This window comes from Pristiophorus japonicus, chromosome 19 (assembly GCF_044704955.1).
Source record: "Pristiophorus japonicus isolate sPriJap1 chromosome 19, sPriJap1.hap1, whole genome shotgun sequence".
NCBI lineage: Eukaryota > Metazoa > Chordata > Chondrichthyes > Pristiophoridae > Pristiophorus > Pristiophorus japonicus.
In genome coordinates, this window is record NC_091995.1 from 21,673,706 (window position 1) to 21,699,560 (window position 25,855).

At 51.0% G+C, this 25,855-nt stretch overlaps 1 protein-coding gene across 2 annotated transcripts in view; it reads left to right on the plus strand.

Annotated features, from left to right (window-relative positions):
- gtf2h4 (general transcription factor IIH, polypeptide 4) overlaps positions 1-25,855 on the plus strand; it is a 103,140-nt gene that overhangs the window by 44,060 nt on the left and 33,225 nt on the right. For both annotated transcript variants that reach the window (XM_070861377.1, XM_070861376.1), the window contains exons 7-8: positions 5,998-6,106; positions 7,298-7,366. In XM_070861377.1, coding sequence (XP_070717478.1) covers positions 5,998-6,106; positions 7,298-7,366 — 178 coding nt within the window. The remainder of the gene's footprint in view (positions 1-5,997; positions 6,107-7,297; positions 7,367-25,855) is intronic.

The following is a 25,855-nucleotide window of genomic DNA, read 5'->3' on the forward strand; positions in this document are numbered from 1 at the left end:
TTGAATGAGGAGAAATTACAACATGCTGCGGTGCAGAGGGACCTGGGGATCCTTGTGCATGAATCCCCAAAAGTTAGTTTGCAGGTGCAGCAGGTAATCAGGAAGGCGAATGGAATGTTGGCCTTCATTGCGAGAGGGATGGAGTACAAAAGCAGGGAGGTCCTGCTGCAACTGTACAGGGTATTGGTGAGGCCGCACCTGGAGTACTGCGTGCAGTTTTGGTCACCTTACTTAAGGAAGGATATACTGGCTTTGGAAGGAGTACAGAGACGATTCACTAGGCTGATTCCGGAGATAAGGGGGTTACCTTATGATGATAGATTGAGTAGACTGGGTCTTTACTCGTTGGAGTTCAGAAGGATGAGGGATGATCTTATAGAAACATTTAAAATAATGAAAGGGATAGACAAGATAGAGGCGGAGAAGTTGTTTCCACTGGTCGGGGAGACTAGAACTAGGGGGCACAGCCTCAAAATACAGGGAAGCTGATTTAAAACCGAGTTGAGAAGGAATTTCTTCTCCCAGAGGGTTGTGAATCTGTGGAATTCTCTGCCCAGGGAAGCAGTTGAGGCTAGCTCATTGAATGTATTCAAGTCACAGATAGATAGATTTTTAACCAATAAGGGAATTAAGGGTTACGGGGAGCGGGCGGGTAAGTGGAGCTGAGTCCACGGCCAGATCAGCCATGATCTTACTGAATGGCGGAGCAGGCTCGAGGGGCTAGATGGCCTACTCCTGTTCCTAATTCTTATGTTCTTATGTAAGAATTCATAGCAACGCATTGCGATTAAGAACGAGTTGGTTTATTGGCAAAGGTTTAACAACCACACACTACACATTATCAGGTCATGCACCAGGCTCACAACCACCTGCCTCATCGAGGATCCCCCGAACGTAACTGGCCGGGGTCTTATTGGGTCTTGTGAACATCACGTGACTGGTGCATTCATTGCAGTCCCATTCTGAGCTGCGTGGCACCTGGTCCAATCGAAGCACCCTCCTGCCACCCCGCCACAGCCCAGGGATAGAACCATGACCCTCCTGGTCTCTCTGGGCCCCGTCCCAGAGCAACCGGTGATCAAATAAAGTGAGATCTAGACAAGGAAACAAAGGTGGGTTGTCTGTTGCCATGTCAACGGGCTGGTCCTGGGCTGTGCTAGTGTGTGCTCTCTCTCTCTCTCTCTCTCTCTCTCTCTCTCTCTCTCTCTCTCTCGGTTGAGCCATGCCGATCAATGAGTCATTGAAGACGTCGCCTTGTGTTGAGGATTCTCAGCCTCTCTCGGTGAGCGTCGTCTGGAACTGTTGTTTGACACCTCGGCAGATTCACGGGCATCAGAGCCAGAACCTGCCATGTCCCACGGAGCAGACCAGCAGGGTAAAGAGGCTGCTCACAGTGGGATCCTGGCGGGGGGGGGGGAGGGCAGTGTTAAAGTGTTGAAATGAAAGACTGGGAAGAACGGGGTGCAATTTGAACCGAATTCGCCCGTCTCGGAAACTGCTGGGATCGGGCGCGATGATGGCTTTACACTCCAGACGATTTTTAATCTCCATTGAAGTCAAAAGAACAGTGCTAATGGACGGAGGGGGTAAAACCGATGTCGACCCGATCCCGTGAGATTCCCACCCGGAGAGTTAGGTTAAAATCACCCCCTTGCCACCACCACCACCACCAGGTGTCTTAAGTGCAGATGCCTCAGTACGCCCGTGTTTCTGTGTGTGCCAGTCAGATAGTGGACAGAACAGCTAGTGGGGCTACAGTCTGACCAAGGTCACTGCACAGTAACCATTCTATGATTCTATTTTAATTTAATTGGCAGGGCTACAGAGAAAGGGTGGCAGATTGGGACCAGCTGAAGGGCTCTAAGAGAGTCGGCATGGGCTCGATGGGCTGAATGGGCAGCCTCCTGTACTGTAACCATTCTATGATTCTATTCACTGTGAGCTGCTATATCGTTCTTTTGATGGCTACCCAAGGCCTGATAGATCTAATTTTGCCTGTTCGACAATGACTACAAATGGTCCACAATTATATAAATCTTTAAAATAAAATGAGAATAAGACACGTGGCCAGAGAATTGGATGGTGCAGTGGGTCACACACTGTCCTTTCCCCCCTCTGGGACTGGGTGGTGCAGTGGGTCACACACTGTCCTTTCCCCCTCTGGGACTGGATGGTGCAGTGGGTCACACACTGTCCTCTCCCCCTCTGGGACTGGGTGGTACAGTGGATCAGACACTGTCCTTTCCCCCTCTGGGACTGGGTGGTACAGTGGGTCACACACTGTCCTTTCTCCCTCTGGGACTGGGTGGTGCAGTGGGTCACACACTGTCCTTTCCCCCTCTGGGACTGGGTGGTGCAGTGGGTCACACACTGTCCTTTCCCCCTCTGGGACTGGGTGGTGCAGTGGGTCACACACTGTCCTTTCCCCCTCTGGAACTGGGTGGTGCAGTGGGTCACACACTGTCCTCTCCCCCTCTGGGACTGGGTGGTACAGTGGGTCAGACACTGTCCTTTCCCCCTCTGGGACTGGGTGGTGCAGTGGGTCACACACTGTCCTTTCCTCCTCTGGGACTGGGTGGTGCAGTGGGTCACACACTGTCCTTTCCCCCTCTGGGACTGGGTGGTACAGTGGGTCACACACTGTCCTCTCCCCCTCTGGGACTGGATGGTGCAGTGGGTCACACATTGTCCTTTCCCCCTCTGGGACTGGGTGGTGCAGTGGGTCACACACTGTCCTTTCCCCCTCTGGGACTGGGTGGTACAGTGGGTCACACACTGTCCTCTCCCCCTCTGGGACTGGGTGGTGCAGTGGGTCACACACTGTCCTTTCCCCCTCTGGAACTGGGTGGTGCAGTGGGTCACACACTGTCCTTTCCCCCTCTGGGACTGGGTGGTACAGTGGGTCACACACTGTCCTTTCCCCCTCTGGGACTGGGTGGTACAGTGGGTCACACACTGTCCTTTCCCCCTCTGGAACTGGGTGGTGCAGTGGGTCACACACTGTCCTTTCCCCCTCTGGGACTGGGTGGTACAGTGGGTCACACACTGTCCTCTCCCCCTCTGGGACTGGGTGGTGCAGTAGGTCACACACTGCCCTTTCCCTCTCTGGGACTGGGTGGTGCAGTGGGTCACAAACTGTCCTTTCCCCCTCTGGGACTGGGTGGTACAGTGGGTCACACACTGTCCTCTCCCCCTCTGGGACTGGGTGGTGCAGTAGGTCACACACTGTCCTTTCCCCCTCTGGGACTGGGTGGTGCAGTAGGTCACACACTGTCCTCTCCCCTCTGGGACTGGGTGGTGCAGTAGGTCACACACTGTCCTCTCCCCCTCTGGGACTGGGTGGTGCAGTAGGTCACACACTGTCCTCTCCCCCTCTGGGACTGGGTGGTACAGTGGGTCACACACTATCCTCTCCCCCTCTGGGACTGGGTGGTGCAGTAGGTCACACACTGTCCTCTCCCCCTCTGGGACTGGGTGGTGCAGTAGGTCACACACTGTCCTTTCCCCCTCTGGGACTGGGTGGTAAATGTGAGCACACATAATCATATGTAATGTATTTACTCACTAAATCTTGACATGTCAGCAGATATGTGCAGCCATGCAAGACAAAAAATAAGTGTCCTTGAGGTTAACGGATAATGGGATGACAGGAAGGATTTAAATAAATCTGTGTGAGGAGATGCAGTGACAGCACGGGCCTGTTCATAGGGCGCCAGATGGGAGCAGATAAGAAAATGTTACCGTGATCGGCAACCTTGAGAAGCCAGTTAGCAGCCTTGGCAGAAGGAGAGGGAGTGAGTTACAAAGAAAGGGCCCATTAATTATCAATCCTGTCAGAAGCAGCTGAACTCCTCCTGGGCTCCCGTCCCCTTGCGCTGTGCGTGTGTCCAGCAGGCACACCTGGCCGACCGGATCAGCCAGGCGGTGGGCCCACACTCAGGATTCTGTACCTGATGCCCTGGTTGCTTCTCTGTGGCATTTGTGTGGTACAGAAGCATGGTCGGAGATAGGAGGGCATCCATCGCACCCGTTTACAAGTTAGATACAGAGTAAAGCTCCCTCTTCACTGTCCCATCACACACTCCTTGAATGGGGAGAAATTACAACATGCTGAGGTGCAGAGGGACCTGGGGAATCCTTGTGCATGAAACTCTTTTGAGTTTACCTGCAAAACATAAAACATTAAGACCATGCCACCCGACCTGGGTGACACAGCAGACATTTTCAAGGCCCCTTTTTTTTTTAATTATTTTTTTGGTTTTTTTTTTGGGGCGCTAAAATCAAATTTTCCCAGTGCCCCCTATAAAAGGGGAGGGGGACACTAAAAGCACCGGCAATTAAAACAAATTAAACTTTAAAACGTAAAATCAAATTAAAATTTGGTTGCCGGGCGTGATGATGCACTCCAGTCCCTCCGGTGCCCACCTCTCGCGGAAGGCCGCGAGCGTACCAGTGGACACCGCGTGCTCCATCTCCAAGGACACCCTGGACCGGATGTAAGAGCGGAAGAGAGGCAGGCAGTCAGGTTGAACGACCCCCTCGACTACCCGCTGCCTGGACCGGCTGTGCATGAATCCCAAAAAGTTAGTTTGCAGGTGCAGCAGGTAATCAGGAAGGCGAATGGAATGTTGGCCTTCATTGCGAGAGGGATGGAGTACAAAAGCAGGGAGGTCCTGCTGCAAATGTATAGGGTATTGGTGAGGCCACACCTGGAGTACTGCATGCAGTTTTGGTCACCTTACTTAAGGAAGGATATACTGGCTTTGGAGGGGGTACAGAGACAATTCACTAGGCTGATTCCGGAGATGAGGGAGTTACCTTATGATGATAGATTGAGTAGACTGGGTCTTTACTCGTTGGAGTTCAGAAGGATGAGAGGTGATCTTATAGAAACATTTAAAATCATGAAAGGGATAGACAGGATAGAGGCAGAGGTGTTGTTTCCACTGGTAGGGGAGACTAGAACTAGGGGGCACAGCCTCAAAATACGGGGGAGCCAATTTAAAACCGAGTTGAGAAGGAATTTCTTCTCCCAGAGGATTGTGAATCTGTGGAATTCTCTGCCCAAGGAAGCAGTTGAGGCTAGCTCATTGAATGTATTCAAGTCACAGATAGATAGATTTTTAACCAATAAGGGAATTAAGGGTTATGGGGAGCGGGCGGGTAAGTGGAGCTGAGTCCACGGCCAGATCAGCCATGATCTTGTTGAATGGCGGAGCAGGCTCGAGGGGCTAGATGGCCTACTCCTGTTCCTAATTCTTATGTTCTTATGTTCTCCTAGGCCAGTTACAGCACGGGTTAGATACAGAGTAAAGCTCTCTCTACACTGTCCCATCAAAGAATCCCAGGGCAGGTACAGCACGGGTTAGATACAGAGTAAAGCTCTCTCTACACTGTCCCATCAAAGAATCCCAGGGCAGGTACAGCACGGGTTAGGTGCAGAGTAAAGCTCCCTCTATAGTGTACTCTTAATATAAAGGTGCTTATTTCAAATTATCTGACAATTCAAAGAGTTGTTTGCACTAAATTCTCACCTTGCTGTGCGTTAGTCACATTATTAATCGTGGAGTAGTGGTTATGTTACGGGACTAGTAATCCAAAAGACTCGACTAATGATCTGGTGACAGAAGGAAAGGAAATCTACCGTCCTTACCGGTTGGCCAATATATGACTCCAGACCCACAACAATGTGGTTGACTCTTAACTTCCCTCCGAAATGGCCTCGCAAGTCACTTAATTGTCAAGGATGGGCAATAAAGGCTGACTTTCCCAGCAACGCGCACATCTCGTGAATGCATTTTTTTAAACTGTTTAATTCAAATGATGGAATAATTAACTTTTTTTGTTTTACGTTTTCAGGACTAGTCTATGCATCGTTTCAGCATCGACTGAGTTAGCCATCTCTCTGCTGTTTCCTGATTTCCCCACGGTGTTTGGTTTCATTCTCTCTCTCTCTCTCTCTCTCTCTCTCTTTTTCCCTCTCTCTTTCTCTTGCAGTGAAGCAGCGGAGGCTCCCTGCATCACATCAGCCGGGTTCCAGTTTCTCCTGCTGGACACTTGCTCCCAGCTCTGGTACTTCATGCTGCAGTATCTGCACACAGCAGAGGTAAGACGGGCACAGAGACAATTACTGTCACATTGCAGGGGAACAGTGTCTTTCGCGATGTGAGAACATAAGGAGTAGGAGTCGGCCATTCGGCCCCTCGAGCCCGCTTCACCGTTCAGTAAGATCATGGCTGATCTTCTACCTCAATTCCACTTTCCTGCCCCATCCCCATAACCCTTGATTCCCCTCGAGTCCAAAAATCTAGGGGCACAGGCTTTGGAACAGAGAATTCCAAAGATTCACAACCCTCTGAGTGAAGTTATTCCCCCTCATCTCTGTCTTAAATGGCTGACCCCTTATCCTAAGACCTAAGACTGTGCCCCTTATTTGTAGGCACTCCAGCCAGGGGGGAAACAAACTCTCTGCCTCTACCCTGTCGACCCCTCCCACTCTATTAGGTTTTGCAGCTTGAATGACTGTCTTATTCCTTAGTGTCAGGCATGGCCCAGTGGGTAGCCACTCTCGCCTCTGAGTCACAAGGTCATGGGTTCAAGTCCCACTCCAGAGACTTGAACCATCTAGGCTGGCACTCCAGTGCCGCACTATCGGAGGTGCCGTCTTTCAGATGAGACGTTAAACTGCTCTCTCAGCTGGACGTAAAAGATCCCACGACCGCTATTTCGAAGAAGAGCAGGGGCGTTCTCCCTGGTGTCCTGGACAATATCCCTCAACCAACAGCATTAAAGAAATTTAATATCAAATTGCTGTTTGTGGGAGCTTGCCGTGCGCAGATTGGCTGCCGAGTTTCCTACATTACAACAGTGACTACACTTTTTTTTTTAAGTGCTTCTTTGACTATAAAGCGCTTTGGGACGTCCAGAGGGTGTGAAAGGTGCTATATAAATGCAAGTCGCTCTTTCTTTACAATTTGCCTCAATACCCCTGGGATGGGGAGGGGAATGGTTAGCCAGGATTCCTGCTCCTGATCACTATCCACTGACTCCCTGCTGGAATATGCAAGGGCAAGCTTTGGCTCAGCTGTGTGGTGCTCCCCATGGTCAAACAGCCTGCTGACACCCGACGTCTGGGGGCAGACGTGAATACTGGCAACTGAAGGGAAATACTGCAGAGTGCCCAGTGCTTGTGGGAATGGGCATTGTTGTTTAGAACTGGGCGTCGGAGTGTCAGTTAAACCAATTACAAACTTGATCAGCGATCATAAGTTTCTGTTTCTCCTTCTTTCCCCTCCAGACCCGAAGTATGGACCTGGTTGAGATTCTTTCCTTCGTATTCCAGCTGAGTTTTTCCACACTGGGCAAGGTAAGAGATCACCAGACTGATTCCTGGGATGGGGGGATTGTCCTATGAGGAGAGATTGAGTAGACTAGGCCTATATGTTCTAGAGTTTAGAAGAATGAGAGGTGATCTGAGTGAAACATTCAATATTCTTACAGACCTGACAGGGTAGATGCGGGGAGGATGTTTCCCCTGGCCGGGGGGGGGAGTCTAGAACCAGGGGTTACAGTCTCAGAATAAGGGGTCGGCCATTAAGGACTGAGATGAGGAAAAACTTCTTCACACAGATGGTAGTGAATCCTTGGAATTCTCTACCCCAAAAGGCCATGGAGGCTCAGTCTTTGAGTATATTCAAGACAGAGATCAATAGGTTTTTTGATATTAAGGAATGAAGGGATATGGGGAAGGGCAGGAAAGTGGAGTTGAAGTAGATCATCAGCCATGGTCTCATTGACTGGCAGAGCAGGCTCGAGGGGCCAAATGGCCGATTTCAGCTCCTAATTCTTATGTGTCGTCAAATCGAGGCTTCACCTCCTCCTACAACGGACAAGTTGTCTCCCATTGCTTCATTAATCCTAAAGTAGCATCAACACATCAATGATAGAGAGCGGGAAGGGGGGGAGACAGTGAGGGGGGGGGGGGATAGAGATAGTGGGGTGGGGGGGATAGAGAGAGCAGACAGTGAGGGGGGGGGAATAGAGAGAGCAGACAGTGAGGGGGGGGGAATAGAGAGAGCAGACAGTGAGGGGGGGGTGGATAGAGAGAGCAGACAGTGAGGTTGGGGGGGATAGAGAGAGCAGACAGTGAGGGGGGGGGAATAGAGAGAGCAGACAGTGAGGGGGGGGGGAATAGAGAGAGCAGACAGTGAGGGGGGGGTGGATAGAGAGAGCAGACAGTGAGGGTGGGGGGGATAGAGAGAGCAGACAGTGAGGGTGGGGGGGATAGAGAGAGCAGACAGTGAGGGTGGGGGGGATAGAGAGAGCAGACAGTGAGGGTGGGGGGGATAGAGAGAGCAGACAGTGAGGGAGGGGTGGATAGAGAGAGCAGACAGTGAGGGTGGGGGGGATAGAGAGAGCAGACAGTGAGGGTGGGGGGGATAGAGAGAGCAGACAGTGAGGGGGGGGTGGATAGAGAGAGCAGACAGTGAGGGGGGGGTGGATAGAGAGAGCAGACAGTGAGGGTGGGGGGGATAGAGAGAGCAGACAGTGAGGGTGGGGGGGATAGAGAGAGCAGACAGTGAGGGGGGAGTGGATAGAGAGAGCAGACAGTGAGGGTGGGGGGGATAGAGAGAGCAAAAGGTGAGGGTGGGGGGGATAGAGAGAGCAGACAGTGAGGGTGGGGGGATAGAGAGAGCAGACAGTGAGGGGGGGGTGGATAGAGAGAGCAGACAGTGAGGGGGGGGTGGATAGAGAGAGCAGACAGTGAGGGTGGGGGGGATAGAGAGAGCAGACAGTGAGGGTGGGGGGATAGAGAGAGCAGACAGTGAGGGGGGGTGGATAGAGAGAGCAGACAGTGAGGGGGGGGAATAGAGAGAGCAGACAGTGAGGGGGGGGATAGAGAGAGCAGACAGTGAGGGGGGTGGAGAGAGAGAGCAGACAGTGAGGGGGGGGTGGATAGAGAGAGCAGACAGTGAGGGGGGGGGATAGAGAGAGCAGACAGTGAGGGGTGGGGGGAATAGAGAGAGCAGACAGTGAGGGGTGGGGGGAATAGAGAGAGCAGACAGTGAGGGGTGGGGGGAATAGAGAGAGCAGACAGTGAGGGGTGGGGGGAATAGAGAGAGCAGACAGTGAGGGGGGGGATAGAGAGAGCAGACAGTGAGGGGTGGGGGGGATAGAGAGAGCAGACAGTGAGGGGTGGGGGGAATAGAGAGAGCAGACAGTGAGGGGTGGGGGGAATAGAGAGAGCAGACAGTGAGGGGTGGGGGGAATAGAGAGAGCAGACAGTGAGGGGTGGGGGGAATAGAGAGAGCAGACAGTGAGGGGTGGGGGGAATAGAGAGAGCAGACAGTGAGGGGTGGGGGGAATAGAGAGAGCAGACAGTGAGGGGGGGATAGAGAGAGCAGACAGTGAGGGGGCGGATAGAGAGAGCAAACAGTGAGGGGTGGGGGGAATAGAGAGAGCAGACAGTGAGGGGGGGATAGAGAGAGCAGACAGTGAGGGGGGGGATAGAGAGAGCAGACAGTGAGGGGGGATAGAGAGAGCAGACAGTGAGGGGGGGGATAGAGAGAGCAGACAGTGAGGGGGGGGATAGAGAGAGCAGACAGTGAGGGGTGGGGGGAATAGAGAGAGCAGACAGTGAGGGGGCGGATAGAGAGAGCAAACAGTGAGGGGTGGGGGGAATAGAGAGAGCAGACAGTGAGGGGGGGGATAGAGAGAGCAGACAGTGAGGGGGGGATAGAGAGAGCAGACAGTGAGGGGGCGGATAGAGAGAGCAGACAGTGGGGGGGGGGGAATAGAGAGAGCAGACAGTGAGGGGGGGGATAGAGAGAGCAGACAGTGGGGGGGGGGGAATAGAGAGAGCAGACAGTGAGGGGGGGGCGAATAGAGAGAGCAGACAGTGAGGGGGGGATAGAGAGAGCAGACAGTGAGGGGGGGATAGAGAGCAGACAGTGAGGGGGGGGGGAGACAGAGAGCAGACAGTGAGGGTGGGGGGAGACAGAGAGCAGACAGTGAGGGGGGGGAGACAGAGAGCAGACAGTGAGGGGGGGGAGACAGAGAGCAGACAGTGAGGGGGGGGGGGGCAATACAGAGAGCAGACAGTGAGGGGGGGAGAGACAGAGAGCAGACAGTGAGGCGGGGCGAGACAGAGAGCAGACAGTGAGGCGGGGCGAGACAGAGAGCAGACAGTGATGGGGGGTGGGGTGAGACAGAGAGCAGACAGTGAGACGAGGGGAGACAGAGCAGACAGTGAGATGGGGGGAGACAGAGAGCAGACAGTGAGACGGGGGGAGACAGAGAGCAGACAGTGAAGCGGGGGGGGGAGACAGAGAGCAGACAGTGAGGCGGGGGGAGACAGAGAGCAGACAGTGAGGCGGGGGGAGACAGAGAGCAGACAGTGAGGCGGGGGGGAGACAGAGAGCAGACAGTGAGGCGGGGCGAGACAGAGAGCAGACAGTGAGGCGGGGGGAGACAGAGAGCAGACAGTGAGGCGGGGGGGAGACAGAGAGCAGACAGTGAGGCGGGGGGGAGACAGAGAGCAGACAGTGAGGCGGGGGGGAGACAGAGAGCAGACAGAGAGCAGACAGTGAGGCGGGGCGAGACAGAGAGCAGACAGTGAGGCGGGGGGAGACAGAGAGCAGACAGTGAGGGGGGGGAGACAGAGAGTGGTGAGCTTTTTGTGAATGTGGGAACCTCGATGATTTGTAGTCAGAGGACTGATATCTGCTAAACCCTTGTCTTAATTCTTCAGTGGCTGGTGCTGATTAACATCGCTTGGGGGAAGTTTTGAAAGCATTAATTAGAGCAGCATTGCAATAAAGTGTCCTTTTAAAGGTATCTAGCTGTCAGGATCCTTGTTCTCCCGGAACTTTGAATGCAGCTAATTTGATCACTGGAAATAAACCTCGGCACTACCTACTTGGTGACGATCGATGTTTCGGTCACTTGGGAAAGACAGTGAGTGATCATTTGCTCAGTGGCTTTCTGCTGCGTACTGATATCCATTTCACACACCAGGTTTAAAAATAAAAGGTTTGATTTTTTTTTTTCCCCAATTGGTATATTGTGAGGGAAGGGGCTAATTTTAATTTGATCCGCCTGTCTGGAATGGAGCAATTTTTGCTTGGCTGCTTATTTTACACCCCCGCTCCAATTTAAACTCTGCATTAAGATAACTAGAGCACTCCGCTTTAAGGAGATTGGCAAAAGAATCTGAGACAACGTGAGGAAAATACTATTTACGCAACAAGTGGTTAGGGTTTTTCTTTTTAATATTCGTTCCGGAATGTGGGTGTCACTGGCAAGGCCAGCATTTATTGCCTATCCCTCACTGCCCCTGAGAAGGTGGTGGTGAGCCGCCTTCTTGAACCGCTGCAATCCGTGTGGTGAAGGTGCTCCCACAGTGCTGTTAGGGAGGGAGTAATAACTTGTAGCGGTTTGCTACAACGCAATGGCTCGCTGGGCCATTTCAGAGGGCAGTTCAGAGCCAACCACATTGCTGTGGGTCTGGAGTCACATCTTGGCCAGACCGGGTAAGGACGGCAGATTTCCTTCCCTAAGGGACATTAGTGAACCAGATGGGTTTTTACGTCAATCCGGCAGTTTCATGGTCACCTTTACTTTTTAATCCAGATTTATTAGAGTTAACTGACTTTAAATTCCCCCAGCTGCCATGATGGGATTTGAACGCGCTTCTCCGGATTATTAGTCCCGTAATTCAACCACCATGCTACAGTTCCCGGATTGCACTGCCTGATAGGGTGGCGGATACAGTGTCAATAGTCGCCTTCAAAAGGGAATTGGATAATACTTGAAGGAGAAATAATTGCAAGGATATGGGGAAAGGGCAGAAGGCAATGGAACTAACTGGATTGCTCTTCGAAAGAGTCGGCGCAGACTCGATGGGCCGAATGGCCTCCTTCTGAGCTGTACTAGTTTATGATTTGAAGTCAGTAGGGGTTTAAATCAGGGCGGGGTGTGCGACTCTAACCCGAGCCGTTCCCCTTCGAGCGGGTCAGGTTAAAGTTATCCCCACAGTTGTCCGCTCCTTACCTGTGCAGCACTCGTCAGGCTGCCCAGCATTTCACATGGTATGGCACGAAGTGGTTGAGATGATCAAATCTAAGTGTAAGCGGACAGACTCTGTTCCCACTGACTGGATAAGGGCCATAGGTTTGGACAGTGACAACTTGCTACATGTCCCTTCCTTCCCCCGCCATGTCGGGGTTGAATTTTGTCGAGCATGTGATTGCTCACACGCTGCAGAGTGCGTCTTGCCTTTGGCTGTGTCCTTGTGTGTTTGTTTGGACACCTGCCATTCCTGAGCAGAAATTCAATAGTTGAAATAAGGCCAGCGCTCCAAGCTGAAGGGGACAGACAGAAAGGTTCTGAACCTTGTTATAAGAAAGAAGAAAGACTTGCTTTAATATTAATTTGTTTTTTCTTAATGTCAAATTAAAACACTCCTGTGAAGCTCCTTGGGACGTTTTACGACGTTAAAGGCGCTATATAATACACGTTGTTGTTGTTATACAGTGCCTTTTGTGACCTCGGCATCTCAAAGTGCTTTTACAGCCCATGAATCATTTTTGAAGTGTTGTCGCTGTTGTAATGTAGGGAAACACAGCAGCTAATTTGCACACAGCAAGGTGATACATTATCAGATAATCAGTTTTTCGTGATGTTGGTTGAGGGCCAAGTATTGGCCAGAACTCCCCTGCTCTTCTTCGAAATAGTTCCTCGAGATGTTTTACGCCCACCTGAGAGAGCAGGGGGCCTCAGTTTAACGTCTCGTCCAAAAGACGGCACCTCCGACAGTGCGGTGCTCCCTCAGCACTGACACTCGGAATGCTAGCCTAGATTTATGTGCTCAAGTCTCTAAAGAAAGACTTGCGTTTTCATAGCGCCTTTCACAGCCACCGGATGTCTCGAAGCATTTACAGCCAATGAAGTACTTTTGGAGTGTAGTCACTGTTGTAATGTGGGAAACGTGGCAGCCAATTTGCGCACAGCAAGCTCCCACAAACAGCAATGTGTTGATGACCAGATAAATTGTTTTTATTGTGTTGATTGAGGGATAATTATTGGTCCAGGACACTGGGGATAACTCTCCTGGCTCTTCTTCGAAATAGTGGCATGGGATCTTTTACGCCCACCTGAGAGAGCAGACGGGGCCTCGGTTTAACGTCTCATCCGAAAGACAGCACCTCCGACAGTGCAGCGCTCCTTCAGCACTGCACTGGAATGTCGGCCTAGATTTATGTGCTCAAGTCCCTGGAGTGGGACTTGAACCCACAACCTTCTGACTCAGAGGGGAGTGTGCTACCCACTGAGCCACAGCTGACGCTGTAGATTGGTGTTATATATGTCTTTAATACTCTTATGAATGACTCCACGAGGTCTAGTATTGTACTTGAGCTGTTGTGACCTTAGTCCCATTTATTGTAACTCCAGAGTGAGGCACAAGCATGGTGGGCAGCCTTTTATACTGGGCCCTGCACACCTATGCAGGTGACCCTCAGGTCTCCCACAGCAGTGCCCTCTGGTGGCACACCTTATGTGACTATACAGTTAGTATACATGGTCTACATGACATCACTTCCCCCCCCAAGGTTTCATGCAAATTGACTCGTACATTGACGGTGACCTGGGCTTTGCTCTTCCTGGTTGACCATTGGAGGATCGCTTCTAGCTTGGGTCGTTGATAGTGAGATTTGTTGCCAGTGAAGGTCCCAGTGATTTCTGGTTGTGAGTCCATGACTACTCCATTCTCCTCCCCACACAGAGATCATGATAATGGCCCGTTACATGTAAGTTGCATTCAAGTTCATCACATGGGTTTTATATTTACATCTTGGTACATTTGTTGGGTGGATTACAGTTGCGTTTCCTTTTGTGTGGTACATTTACATGATCAGTACAGGTATATCAGTACAGGTACACAAGGGCAGTCTAGTTCCAGCACTAGATGAGATCCGGGTCGTCTGGTGGCGGTGCAGCACCCCATGCTAGTGGGTCTGTGGGCGAGGCGAGCTCATTTTGCTCGAGTTGCCGGAGCTCGGGGCTCTTGCCGTTACTCCTAGTGTCGGGCAGGCCCAAAGACAGTTGATGTGTCGGTGACCTCCCTGTCCTTTTCGTTTGCACAGTGTCGCTGCTGCTCCCTGGGAAGCGGTCTGAGCGAGTGAGCGTTTCATCTAAGCGACGGTGGGGCTGCCTCGTCTTGTTTAGCAGTTCGCAGGGGACTGCTGACTCGCTTTCCTTGAGGGCACCGTTGTGAGCACTCTCTAGTTTGATTTCCTGGCTGGTCCAGGTCCCGTTCGGAGAAGCCGTTGTGGGTGACCCTTCGCCTTTGGGCATTGCCGTGGTGGCAAGTGGGTTTGTGGGCTGCCCTTGGGCGCAGTTTACTGTTTCTGGCCCAGGGACATAGGCTACAGCATTGGGTAGCCCGCTGGACCTGTATACGACCATTGGGTGTTCGCCCGCTACATTAGCTGATTGTAATTTGCACCCGACATCGCTCAACAACATTTTGCTCATTACAGCTGGACTTTTACATTGGTTACCAATTTCAAGCAGTTCATTCAAAAATGGCAGGTTGCTGGCCTCTTTTAAAATGGCCTTACGACTTTTACCCCAATCATCTTCCTTGTGTGGAACCACGTGTCGTTGCTCCATTAGCGCTGCACCTCATGGTTTGGACGCCATCTTTTCCCTGTCCATGATGTTGACTGCCACGATCTTCTTTCCCAGGGATTCTGCCACTGAAGCTGGGAAGGCACCCACGGATCCAATCTTACTCCCCAGGAGTCCTGCCACTGAAACCGGGAAGGTGCGTCCGGGTCGTCTCGGCCGGACCATCGCCACGCAGTCGTGTTGAGCGGTCTGTGCCTCGGGGGCTGCGCAGATCTGCTCTCCAGTGCCTGGTCCAACCGAAGGTGGGGGCTTGCTCTGCCTTTGAGCACGGTGGACGTCGATCGCTGGAGGGATGAAGTCTTCCCAGTTCCAATGAATCTTCCCCATCCATCTTCTTCCAAGGAGCGTTGGTCCATCACCTGAAACAATCCACAATGGTAAATTGTGCACCGCGCCATCATGGGATACACTTACAACCGCACTACCAACAACTGATATCAGTTCCTTGGTGTAGGTGCGCAGCTTTGCCTGAACCGGGACTAGCTTGGGTCGTTCAGCTTGATCGTTCCATAGGCTCTCGAAGGCTTCCTGGCTCATTACTGACTGATTCGCGCCCCCCCCCCGTGTCCACTACCAGGAAGACTGGAACGCCATTTATCTCGACTTCCATTATCACTGGAGGACAATCTGAGGTGCAGGTATATACTCTATACACTTCGTCCTGGGACTGAGCTGTCTCTCTAGCTATCTCCTCGTAATCCACGCTGGATTCACAGCCATCTGCTGACTCCTCTTCCACGTGGTGAGTCACAGCTCTTTTGCACATTCACTGGAAGTGTCCCTTTGTGCTGCAGCCTTTGCACACACAGTCTCTGAACCGACACTGATGAGCCCTGTGATTACCTCCGCAACGCCAGCATGGTGCTACTCGACTTAGGTTTGCACCCCTCGGCAGACTCTGAGTAAAAGGACTCGGGGGCCTGTACACTCTGCCCTGGGCAGATTCACGTTCAACAGTTCTGCCTGTGAAAGGCGCCATTCTATTTATAGTACTTGCCGGGTTTGAGTCCTGAGAGTGAGTCATCATCTGCTTGGAGCTGCAGCTTGAGGTCATGAATGCCTGGCTGATGCTGATGGCCATTCTGCAGAGTGACGGTGGTTTTGGCAGACAGTAGCCTGTGAAGAAGGGCCTCATGACCGATGCCAATTACGAAGATGTCCCACAACGCAACGGTGAGGGATGCGCTGAATTCACACGGTCCTGCCAGCCTCCTGAGGTCGGCAGCATACTTCTTGATTTCCTGGCCCTCGGGGCGGCGGTGTGTATAAAATCGATGCCTGGCCGTGAGGATGTTCTCCTTTGGTTTGAGTTGGTCCCAAATTAGCACTTTCAGCTCCTCGTATGACTTGGTCGTTGTTTTGTCTGGTGCAAGCAAGTCCCTGACGAGGCCGTAGACCGCGGGCCCACAACTGGTCAACAGGATAACTCTGCGCTTATCTGCCAGCGTGGCCGGATCATCGCCTATCAGGTCGTTTGCAACAAAATATTGGTCGAGACGCTCCGTAAAGGCTTTCCAATCTTCACCCTCTTGAGAACTTTTCTAATGCACCAATGTTAGTCATTTTTGTGTGAAAGTTTGTAATCTCGTCGCCAGTTGTTATGTCTTTAATACTCTTATGAATGACTCCACGAGGTCTAGTATTGTACTTGAGCTGTTGTAACCTTAGTCCCATTTATTGTAACTCCAGAGTGAGGCACAAGCATTGTGGGCAGCCTTTTATACTGGGCCCTGCACACCTATGCAGGTGACCCTCAAGTCTCCCACCACAGTGCCCTCTGGTGGCGCACTTTATGTGACAATACAGTTAGTATACATGGTCTACATACATGACAAGTGGGACTTGTACCCACGAGGCTTGGTGTCAAATATAGTTTGGTAATCGCTCTTGTGAGGCGCCTTGGGGATGTTTTACTCCGTTCAAGGTACTATATAAATGTAAGTAGTTGTTGTGAAAGGACATGTGTCGGGGGGGAGGTGGGTTTAGAGAGGGAAGTCGGGAGTGATAACAATGCAGGTGATACGATGGCTCGGCAGTGAGGGAGGGGCGAGATGATGCTCAGTAGCCCTGAGATGGAGGAGCAGATGGAAGTGTAGCGCTCGAGTAGGTCGCAGAGGTCACCCGCAGTGCATATTAAGTGAAGGTGTAATGAGGAGATGGGAGGGTTGGTATTCTGGCAGAATGAGATCCAACGAGTTGAAGAGCCTTCATGGCCAGGCAGCAGGGCTAATTTTATCTCCCCTCTGATGATGATGGTGCCACCTACATTACCAGCCCAATTATGATCAGCTAACTCTGCGCGAGCTGTCGGTGGAAGCTGGGATGATCCCACATACGGGAAAGACTGAAAAATAATTAGGGCTCTTTTCTCTAGAAAAGAGCAAGCTTGAGGGGGTGACCTGAGGGGTCTTTTAAATTGTGAAGAGATTCGATAGGGTAAATGTGGAGAAGATGTTTCCACTCATGGGGGAGTCCAGTGTTAGGGGTCATAAACATAAGACAGTCATTAATAAATCCAATAGGGAATTGAAGACGAACTTCTCTACCCAGAAACTGGTGAGAATGTGGAAACATAGAAAATAGGTGCAGGCCATTCGGCCCTTCGAGCCTGCACCACCATTCAATATGAACATGGCTGATCTTGCAACTTCAGTACCCCACTCCTGCCTTCTCTCCATACCCTCTGATCCCGTTAACTGTAAGGGCCACATCTCACTCCCTTTTGAATATATCGAACAAACTGGCCTCAATAACTTTCTGCGGTAGAGAATTCCACAGGTTCACAATCTCTGAGTGAAGAAGTTTCTCCTCATCTCGGTCCTAAATGGCTTACCCCTTATCCTTAGACTGTGACCCCTGGTTCTGGACTTCCCCAACATCGGGAACATTCTTCATGCATCTAACCTGTCCAATCCCGTCAGAATTTTATGTTTCTATGAGATCCCCTCTCTCATTCTTCTAATTTACAGTGAATATAAGCCTAGTCGATCCAGTCTTTCTTCATATGTCAGTCCTGCCATCCCAGGAATCAGTCTGGTGAACCTTCGCTGCACTCCCTCAATAGCAAGAATGTCCTTCCTCAGATTAGGGGACCAAAACTGAACACAATATTCCAGGTGAGGCCTCACCAAGGCCCTGTACAACTGCAGTAAGACCTTCCTGCTCCTATACTCAAATCCCCTAGCTATGAAGGTCAACATGCCATTTGCCTTCTTCACCGCCTGCTGTACCTGCATGCCAACTTTCAATGACTGATGTACCATGACCCAGGTCTCGTTGCACTTCCCCTTTTCCTAATCTGTCACCATTCAGATAATAATCTGCCTTCCTGTTTTTAACCACCAAAGTGGATAACTCGCTACCACACGGAATAGTTGAGGCGAACAGTATAGATGCCTTTAAGGGAAAGCTAGGTAAGTACATGAGGGAGAAAGGAATAGAAGGATATGCTGATGGGAGGAGGCTCGTGTGGAACATAAACACCGCATGGACCAGTTGGGCCATGTGACCAGTTTTTGTGCTGTAAGATCAAATCCATGTGATTGCCAGAAAGGCTGATTAGAAGAGGCCCTCCTTGTCCCCATTGTTTCCCCTCACCTTCTTTCTCCCCTCCCCAACCCCCATTGTGTAAGAGATCCACGTCCCCCTCAAGTTGTACAATCTCCACTCTGCAGGTCCGCTTGTTGTAACACTTTAATGTGAATTGGGGCAGTGTTTGTGCTGGGTACACATACCTGGTAGAACCAGGACTGACTGCCCTAAAGTTACGGGATATGGGGATAGTGCGGGATGGTGGAGTTGAGGTAGAAGATCAGCCATGATCTTATTGAATGGCGGAGCAGGCTCGAGGGGCCGAATGGCCGACTCTTGCTCCTATTTCTTATGTCCTTATGTTATTTTCTTTGATCTGCTGGTTGTAAGGGTCCGCCACGAAATGGTACAGGTTGAACTTCCCTTATCCAGAACTCCCTTATCCGGAACCACCCCTTGTCCAGAACCATTCCCGGCCACCGGGTGGCGCATATGCAGAACTCCGACATGAACAAATTGAAGCCCTTCCTCGCTGCCGACTTCCACAATCGCTGGCCTGATCCCGTGATCCACCCACTTCCCCCCACCCCGTGATCTCTCTGCCGCACTCCCAGCTCCAAGCCAGCCAGCCCCGCTATCCCCTTGCTCAGGACCTGTACCATCCAATTTAACGTGACCACCCCTCGTCCGGAAAAATCCCTTATCCAGAACAGGCCAGGTCCCGAGGGTTCCGGATAAGCGAAGTTCAGTCGATCCACCGATTGGGATGTTCAGACTGTCTGTGCGCTGCAGTCTGACGTTCCCGATAGAGTTGCTGCGGCAATCAGACTCGTGCTGTGAGCCCAGCTAATGATATTAACAGAATGGGACTCTGTGTTCCCACTGCTGGGGGTTTGAGTTACACTAATGGAGCGTTCCCTGCTGGAGCCACTGACTGAAGGGCAAGCTGCTCTGCCCATCGAAGTGTCCTGATGGAAGATCTGCTGCTGTTTGAAAATTCCAGCAATGAAACCCTCATTCCCGCTACCAATGCTTCAGACGCCAATATTGAGAAGCAGCCTGTGTTCCTTTTTTTTTTGTCGCACCGCAGTGTTTTTTGACTGTGAATGGGGGAGAGGTGGGTGAGAGGGTTAATCCCCTCTGGGAACAGGCTGCCCCCGGGGTCTGACTGTGAATGGGGAGAGGTGGGTGAGAGGGTTAATCCCCTCTGGGAACAGGCTGCCCGGTGTCTGACTGTGAATGGGGACAGGTGGGTGAGAGGGTTAATCCCCTCTGGGAACAGGCTGCCCAGGGTCTGACTGTGAATGGGGAGAGGTGGGTGAGAGGGTTAATCCCCTCTGGGAACAGGCTGCCCAGGGTCTGACTGTGAATGGGGACAGGTGGGTGAGAGGGTTAATCTCCTCTGGGAACAGGCGGGGTCTGACTGTGAATGGGGAGAGGTGGGTGAGAGGGTTAATCCCCTCTGGGAACAGGCTGCCCGGGGTCTGACTGAATGGGGAGAGGTGGGTGAGAGGGTTAATCCCCTCTGGGTACAGGCTGCCCGGGGTCTGACTGAATGGGGAGAGGTGGGTGAGAGGGTTAATCCCCTCTGGGTACAGGCTGCCCGGGGTCTGACTGAATGGGGAGAGGTGGGTGAGAGGGTTAATCCCCTCTGGGAACAGGCTGCCCCCGGGGTCTGACTGTGAATGGGGAGAGGTGGGTGAGAGGGTTAATCCCCTCTGGGAACAGGCTGCCCGGTGTCTGACTGTGAATGGGGACAGGTGGGTGAGAGGGTTAATCCCCTCTGGGAACAGGCTGCCCAGGGTCTGACTGTGAATGGGGAGAGGTGGGTGAGAGGGTTAATCCCCTCTGGGAACAGGCTGCCCAGGGTCTGACTGTGAATGGGGACAGGTGGGTGAGAGGGTTAATCTCCTCTGGGAACAGGCGGGGTCTGACTGTGAATGGGGAGAGGTGGGTGAGAGGGTTAATCCCCTCTGGGAACAGGCTGCCCGGGGTCTGACTGAATGGGGAGAGGTGGGTGAGAGGGTTAATCCCCTCTGGGTACAGGCTGCCCGGGGTCTGACTGAATGGGGAGAGGTGGGTGAGAGGGTTAATCCCCTCTGGGTACAGGCTGCCCGGGGTCTGACTGAATGGGGAGAGGTGGGTGAGAGGGTTAATCCCCTCTGGGTACAGGCTGCCCGGGGTCTGACTGTGAATGGGGAGAGGTGGGTGAGAGGGTTAATCCCCTCTGGGAACAGGCTGCCCGGGGTCTGACTGTGAATGGGGAGAGGTGGGTGAGAGCGTTAATCCCCTCTGGGAACAGGCTGCCCGGGGTCTGACTGTGAATGGGGAGAGGTGGGTGAGAGGGTTAATCCCCTCTGGGAACAGGCTGCCCGGGGTCTGACTGTGAATGGGGAGAGGTGGGTGAGAGGGTTAATCCCCTCCGCTGGGAAAAGGGCTGGCTCTGAGAGGGTTAATGCTTGACGATTCAGAAAGATAGGCAAGAAGGGAAAGGAGATGGGGTAGCTCTGTTAATAAAGGATGATATCAGGGCAGTTGTGAGGGATGATATTGGCTCCAATGAACAAAATGTTGAATCATTGTGGGTAGAGATTAGAGATAGTAAGGGGAAAAAGTCACTGGTCGGCATAGTTTATAGGCCCCCAAATAATAACTTCACGGTGGGGCGGGCAATAATCAAAGGAATAATGAAGGCATATGAAAAAGGAACGGCAGTAGTCATGGGGGATTTTAACCTACATATTGATTGGTCAAATCAAATCGCACGGAGTAGCCTTGAGGAGGAATTCATAGAATGCATACGGGATTGTTTCTTAGAACAGTATGTAACAGAACCTACAAGGGAGCAAGCTATCTTAGATCTGGTCCTGTGTCATGAGACAGGAAAAATAAACGATCTCCTAGTAAAAGATCCTCTCGGAATGAGTGATCACAATATGGTTGAATTTGTAATACAGATTGAGGATGAGGAAGTTGTGTCAGAAACGAGCGTACTATGCTTAAACAAAGGGGACTACAGTGGGATGAGGGCAGAGTTGGCTAAAGTAGACTGGAAACCAGGACTAAACGGTGGCACAATTGAGGAACAGTGGAGGACTTTTAAGGAGCTCTTTCATAGTGCTCAACAAAAATATATTCCAGTGAAAAAGAAGGGCGGTAAGAGAAGGGATAACCAGCCGTGGATAACCAAGGAAATAAAGGAAAGTATCAAATCAAAGACCAGTGCGTATAAGGTGGCCAAGGTTAGTGGGAAACTAGAGGATTGGGAAAATTTTAAGCAACAGCAAAGAATGACTAAAAATGCAATAAAGAAAGGGAAGATAGATTACGAAGGTAAACTTGCGCAAAACATAAAAATAGATAGTAAAAGCTTTTACAGATATATAAAATGGAAAAGAGTGACTAAAGTAAATGTTGGTCCCTTAGAAGATGAGAAGGGGGATTTAATAATGGGAAATGTGGAAATTGCTGAGACCTTAAACAATTATTTTGCTTCCGTCTTCACAGTGGAAGACACAAAAACAATGCCAAAATTTGCAGGCCACAGGAATGTGGGAAGGGAGGACCTTGAGACAATCACTATCACCAGGGGGATGGTGCTGGACAGGCTAATGGGACTCAAGGTAGACAAGTCCCCTGGTCCTGATGAAATGCATCCCAGGGTATTAAAAGAGATGGCGGAAGTTATAGCAGATGCATTCGTTATAATCTACCAAAATTCTCTGGACTCTGGGGAGGTACCAGCGGATTGGAAAGCAGCTAATGTAACTCCTCCGTTTAAAAAAGGGGGCAGGCAAAGGGCAGGTAACGATAGGCCGGTTAGTTTAACATCTGTAGTGGGGAAAATGCTTGAAACTATCATTAAGGAAGAAATAGCGGGACATCTAGATAGGAATAGTGCAATCAAGCAGACGCAGCATGGATTCATGAAAGGGAAATCATGTTTAACTAACTTACTGGAATTCTTTGAGGATATAATGAGCATGGTGGATAGAGGTGTACCGATGGATGTGGTGGATTTAGATTTCCAAAAGGCATTCTATAAGGTGCCACACAAAAGGTTACTGCAGAAGATGAAGGTACGCGGAGTCAGAGGAAATGTATTAGCATGGATCGAGAATTGGCTGGCGAACAGAAAGCAGAGAGTCGGGATAAATGGGTCCTTTTCCGGTTGGAAATCAGTGGTTAGTGGTGTGCCACAGGGATCGGTGCTGGGACCACAACTGTTTACAATATACATAGATGACCTAGAAGAGGGGACAGAGTGTAGTGCAACAAAATTTGCAGATGACACTAAGATTAGTGGGAAAGCGGGTTGTGTAGAGGACTCAGAGAGGCTGCAAGGAGATTTAGATAGGTTAAGCGAATGGGCTAAGGTTTGGCAGATGGAATACAATGTCAGAAAGTGTGAGGTCATCCACCTTGGGGGAAAAAAAACAGTAAAAGGGAATTTTATTTGAATGGGGAGAAATTACAACATACTGCGGTGCAGAGGGACCTGGGGGTCCTTGTGCATGAATCCCAAAAAGTTAGTATGCAGGTGCAGCAGGTAATCAGGAAGGTGAATGGAATGTTGGCCTTCATTGCGAGAGGGATGGAGTACAAAAGCAGGGAGGTCCTGCTGCAACTGTATAGGGTATTGGTGAGGCCGCACCTGGAGTACTGCATGCAGTTTTGGTCACCTTACTTAAGGAAGGATATACTAGCTTTGGAGGAGTTACAGAGACGATTCACTAGGCTCATTCCAGAAATGAGGGGGTTACCTTATGATGATAGATTGAGTAGACTGGGTCTTTACTCGTTGGAGTTCAGAAGGATGAGGGGTGATCTTATAGAAACATTTAAAATAATGAAAGGGATAGACAAGATAGAGGCAGAGAGGTTGTTTCCACTGGTCGGGGAGACTAGAATTAGGGGGCACAGCCTCAAAATATGGAGGAGCCAATTTAAAACCGAGTTGAGAAAGAATTTCTTCTCCCAGAGGGTTGTGAATCTGTGGAATTCTCTGCCCAAGGAAGCAGTTGAGGCTAGCTTATTGAATGTTTTCAAGTCAAAGATAGATAGATTTTTAACCAATAAGGGAATTAAGGGTTATGGGGAGCGGGCGGGTAAGTGGAGCTGAGTCCACGGCCAGATCAGCCATGATCTTATTGAGTGGCGGAGCAGGCTCGGGGGGCTAGATGGCCTACTCCTGTTCCTAATTCTTATGTTCTTATGTTCTAATATACTTTGTGGCGCAGTTGCGATCTTGTTTTCATGTAATTCTGTTGCTGATTATTACATGGCTGTCTGCTGTTTGTTGCTGTGCTGAGGACAGGCCTGTAATTGGATGGCCTTTGAGCTGCAGGCGATGTACGTGTTGTGTTCAGTGGAGCGCGAGGGGCCATGGGCAAAGCCGACAAATTGGTTTCAGCCTCTTTTGTGTTCTCCTTTTCTCTCTGACCTTTTCCCGGGTGAGCCTTTTGTTGGGGAGCGAGCGGAGGCAGGAGGGCGAAATGTGCAAGTATCAGTGGTTCGAAGGCGTTGTCAAGGAGGCACGCAGTCACGCGGTGTGCCCCTCAGGCGGTGGAATTCCTCCTTCAGCTTATTTTACACCTTGTTGATCTCCCCCCCCCCCCCCCCCCCCCTTCTCTTTGTTTGAGAGATGCAGAGCAAAAGCCATCCTGTTTATTCAACAGTCAGCTGCCTCACTGTGAACTTACAGACACAGCGGCTCAAATCTGGCTGTCCAAATATCGGACATGTTTGAGAAAATCCCATTCGATATACATGAAAATAAAATCCGGAATTATTCTCCAAAAACCGGCGTGCCGATCGAATTATAAGAACATAAGAACATCATAAGAACATAAGAATTAGGAACAGGAGTAGGCCATCTAGCCCCTCGAGCCTGCTCCGCCATTCAATAAGATCATGGCTGATCTGGCCGTGGACTCAGCTCCACTTACCCGCCCGCTCCCCATAACCCTTAATTCCCTTATTGGTTAAAAATCTATCTATCTGTGATGTGAATACATTCAATGAGCTAGCCTCAACTGCTTCCTTGAGTTATCGGCTTTGCTGCTATGTTTTACATGGCATGCGATCGGTCCGAGCCTTGTCGAATGACCCTTGACCCGACCTGACTCACGCCACCAATTAGTACTTTGTCTGTCTCGGTAGCATACAAACGCACTCGGTTTTCTTGACCCCGAAATTTGAAAATCGGCAATGGTCTCGTCCCGAAGTTGCTGGATTTCAGATGTTGTAGAAGTGAAATCTTCACCTCTCCCTGTTGGTTTGGTTCCGAGAAGAGTCAGGATTGCATTTACAGCGAGCACCTTATCGGGTCTCTGCAACGTTTTGAAGCACTTCGCGTACAATAATTTATTTGTACGTGATTTGTTCCAGACGTTTGAGGCACCTGATGAGGCACTCCGTAAATGTCCACTGTCTCTAAATTGTCGTACTGCTTGTCCGACACTGGATGAGTATAAATTTCCTCCAACTAAATATTGGGAAGACCTAACCCCCTTGTCTTCGGTCCCCCGCCACAAACTCCGTTCCCCAGCCCGCCGACTCCATCCCTCTCCCCGGCAAGTGCCTGAGGCTGAATCAGATTGTTTGCAACCTTGGGGTCATATTTGACTCCCAGATGAGATTCCAGCCACATATCCACGGTACAACTAAAACCGCCTTTTCCCAACTCCGTAGCATCGCCCGAGCCCGCCCTTGCCTCAGCTCTTCTGCTGCTGAAACCCTCATCCATGCCTTTGTTAACTCCAGACTTGACTATTCCAACGCACTCCTGGCTGGCCTCCCACCTTCCACCCTCCGTAAACTTAAGCTGATCCAAAACTCGATTGCCCATGTCCTAACTCGCACCAAGTCCCGCTCACCCGTCACCCCTCTGCTCACTGACCGACATTGGCTTCCGGTTAAGTAACGCCGAGATTTCAAAATTCTCGTCCTTGTTTTCAAATCCCTCCATTGCCTCGCCCTTCCCCTATCTCTATAATTTCTTCCAGCCCCACAACACTTTGAGATATCAGCGCTCCTCCAATTCTGGCCTCTTGCGCATCCTTACCTTTCATTGCTCCACGATGGTGGCTGTGCCTTCAGTTGCCAAGGCCTTATCTCTGGAACTCCCTGCCTAAACCTCTCCCCCTCTCTACCTTCCTCCTTTAAGACGTTCCTTAAAACCTACCTCTTTGCTCAAGCTTTTGGTCAGCCGCCCTAATTTGAAGCGCCTTGGGATGTTTTACTACATTCAGGGCGCTATATAAATATAAGTTGTTTTTGTAGTGTAGTGGCGCATGTAGGTAAACATGGCAGCCATTTTGCGCACAGTTGGATCCCACAAACACCAGCTAAACACCCGTTGGTCTGTTTCTCGGAGGCATTGGGACAGATGCTGTGTCTTTGTCGAGTAGTGCTGTGGCGTGGTTAACTTCCACGTAAGCCAGCACAACAGGCAGGATGGGCCTCTGTTCAATGTCTCATCCCAAACATTGCCATCTCCACCAGAGCAACTCCCCTGGCCCCCCCCCCCCCCCACCGTGACCCCCAAACTGAGACTCGGGGGCGGGGGGGGAGTGGAGGTGAAATAGGAATTGACCGGGGAACGCACAAACAGGCAGCATTGCTTCATACA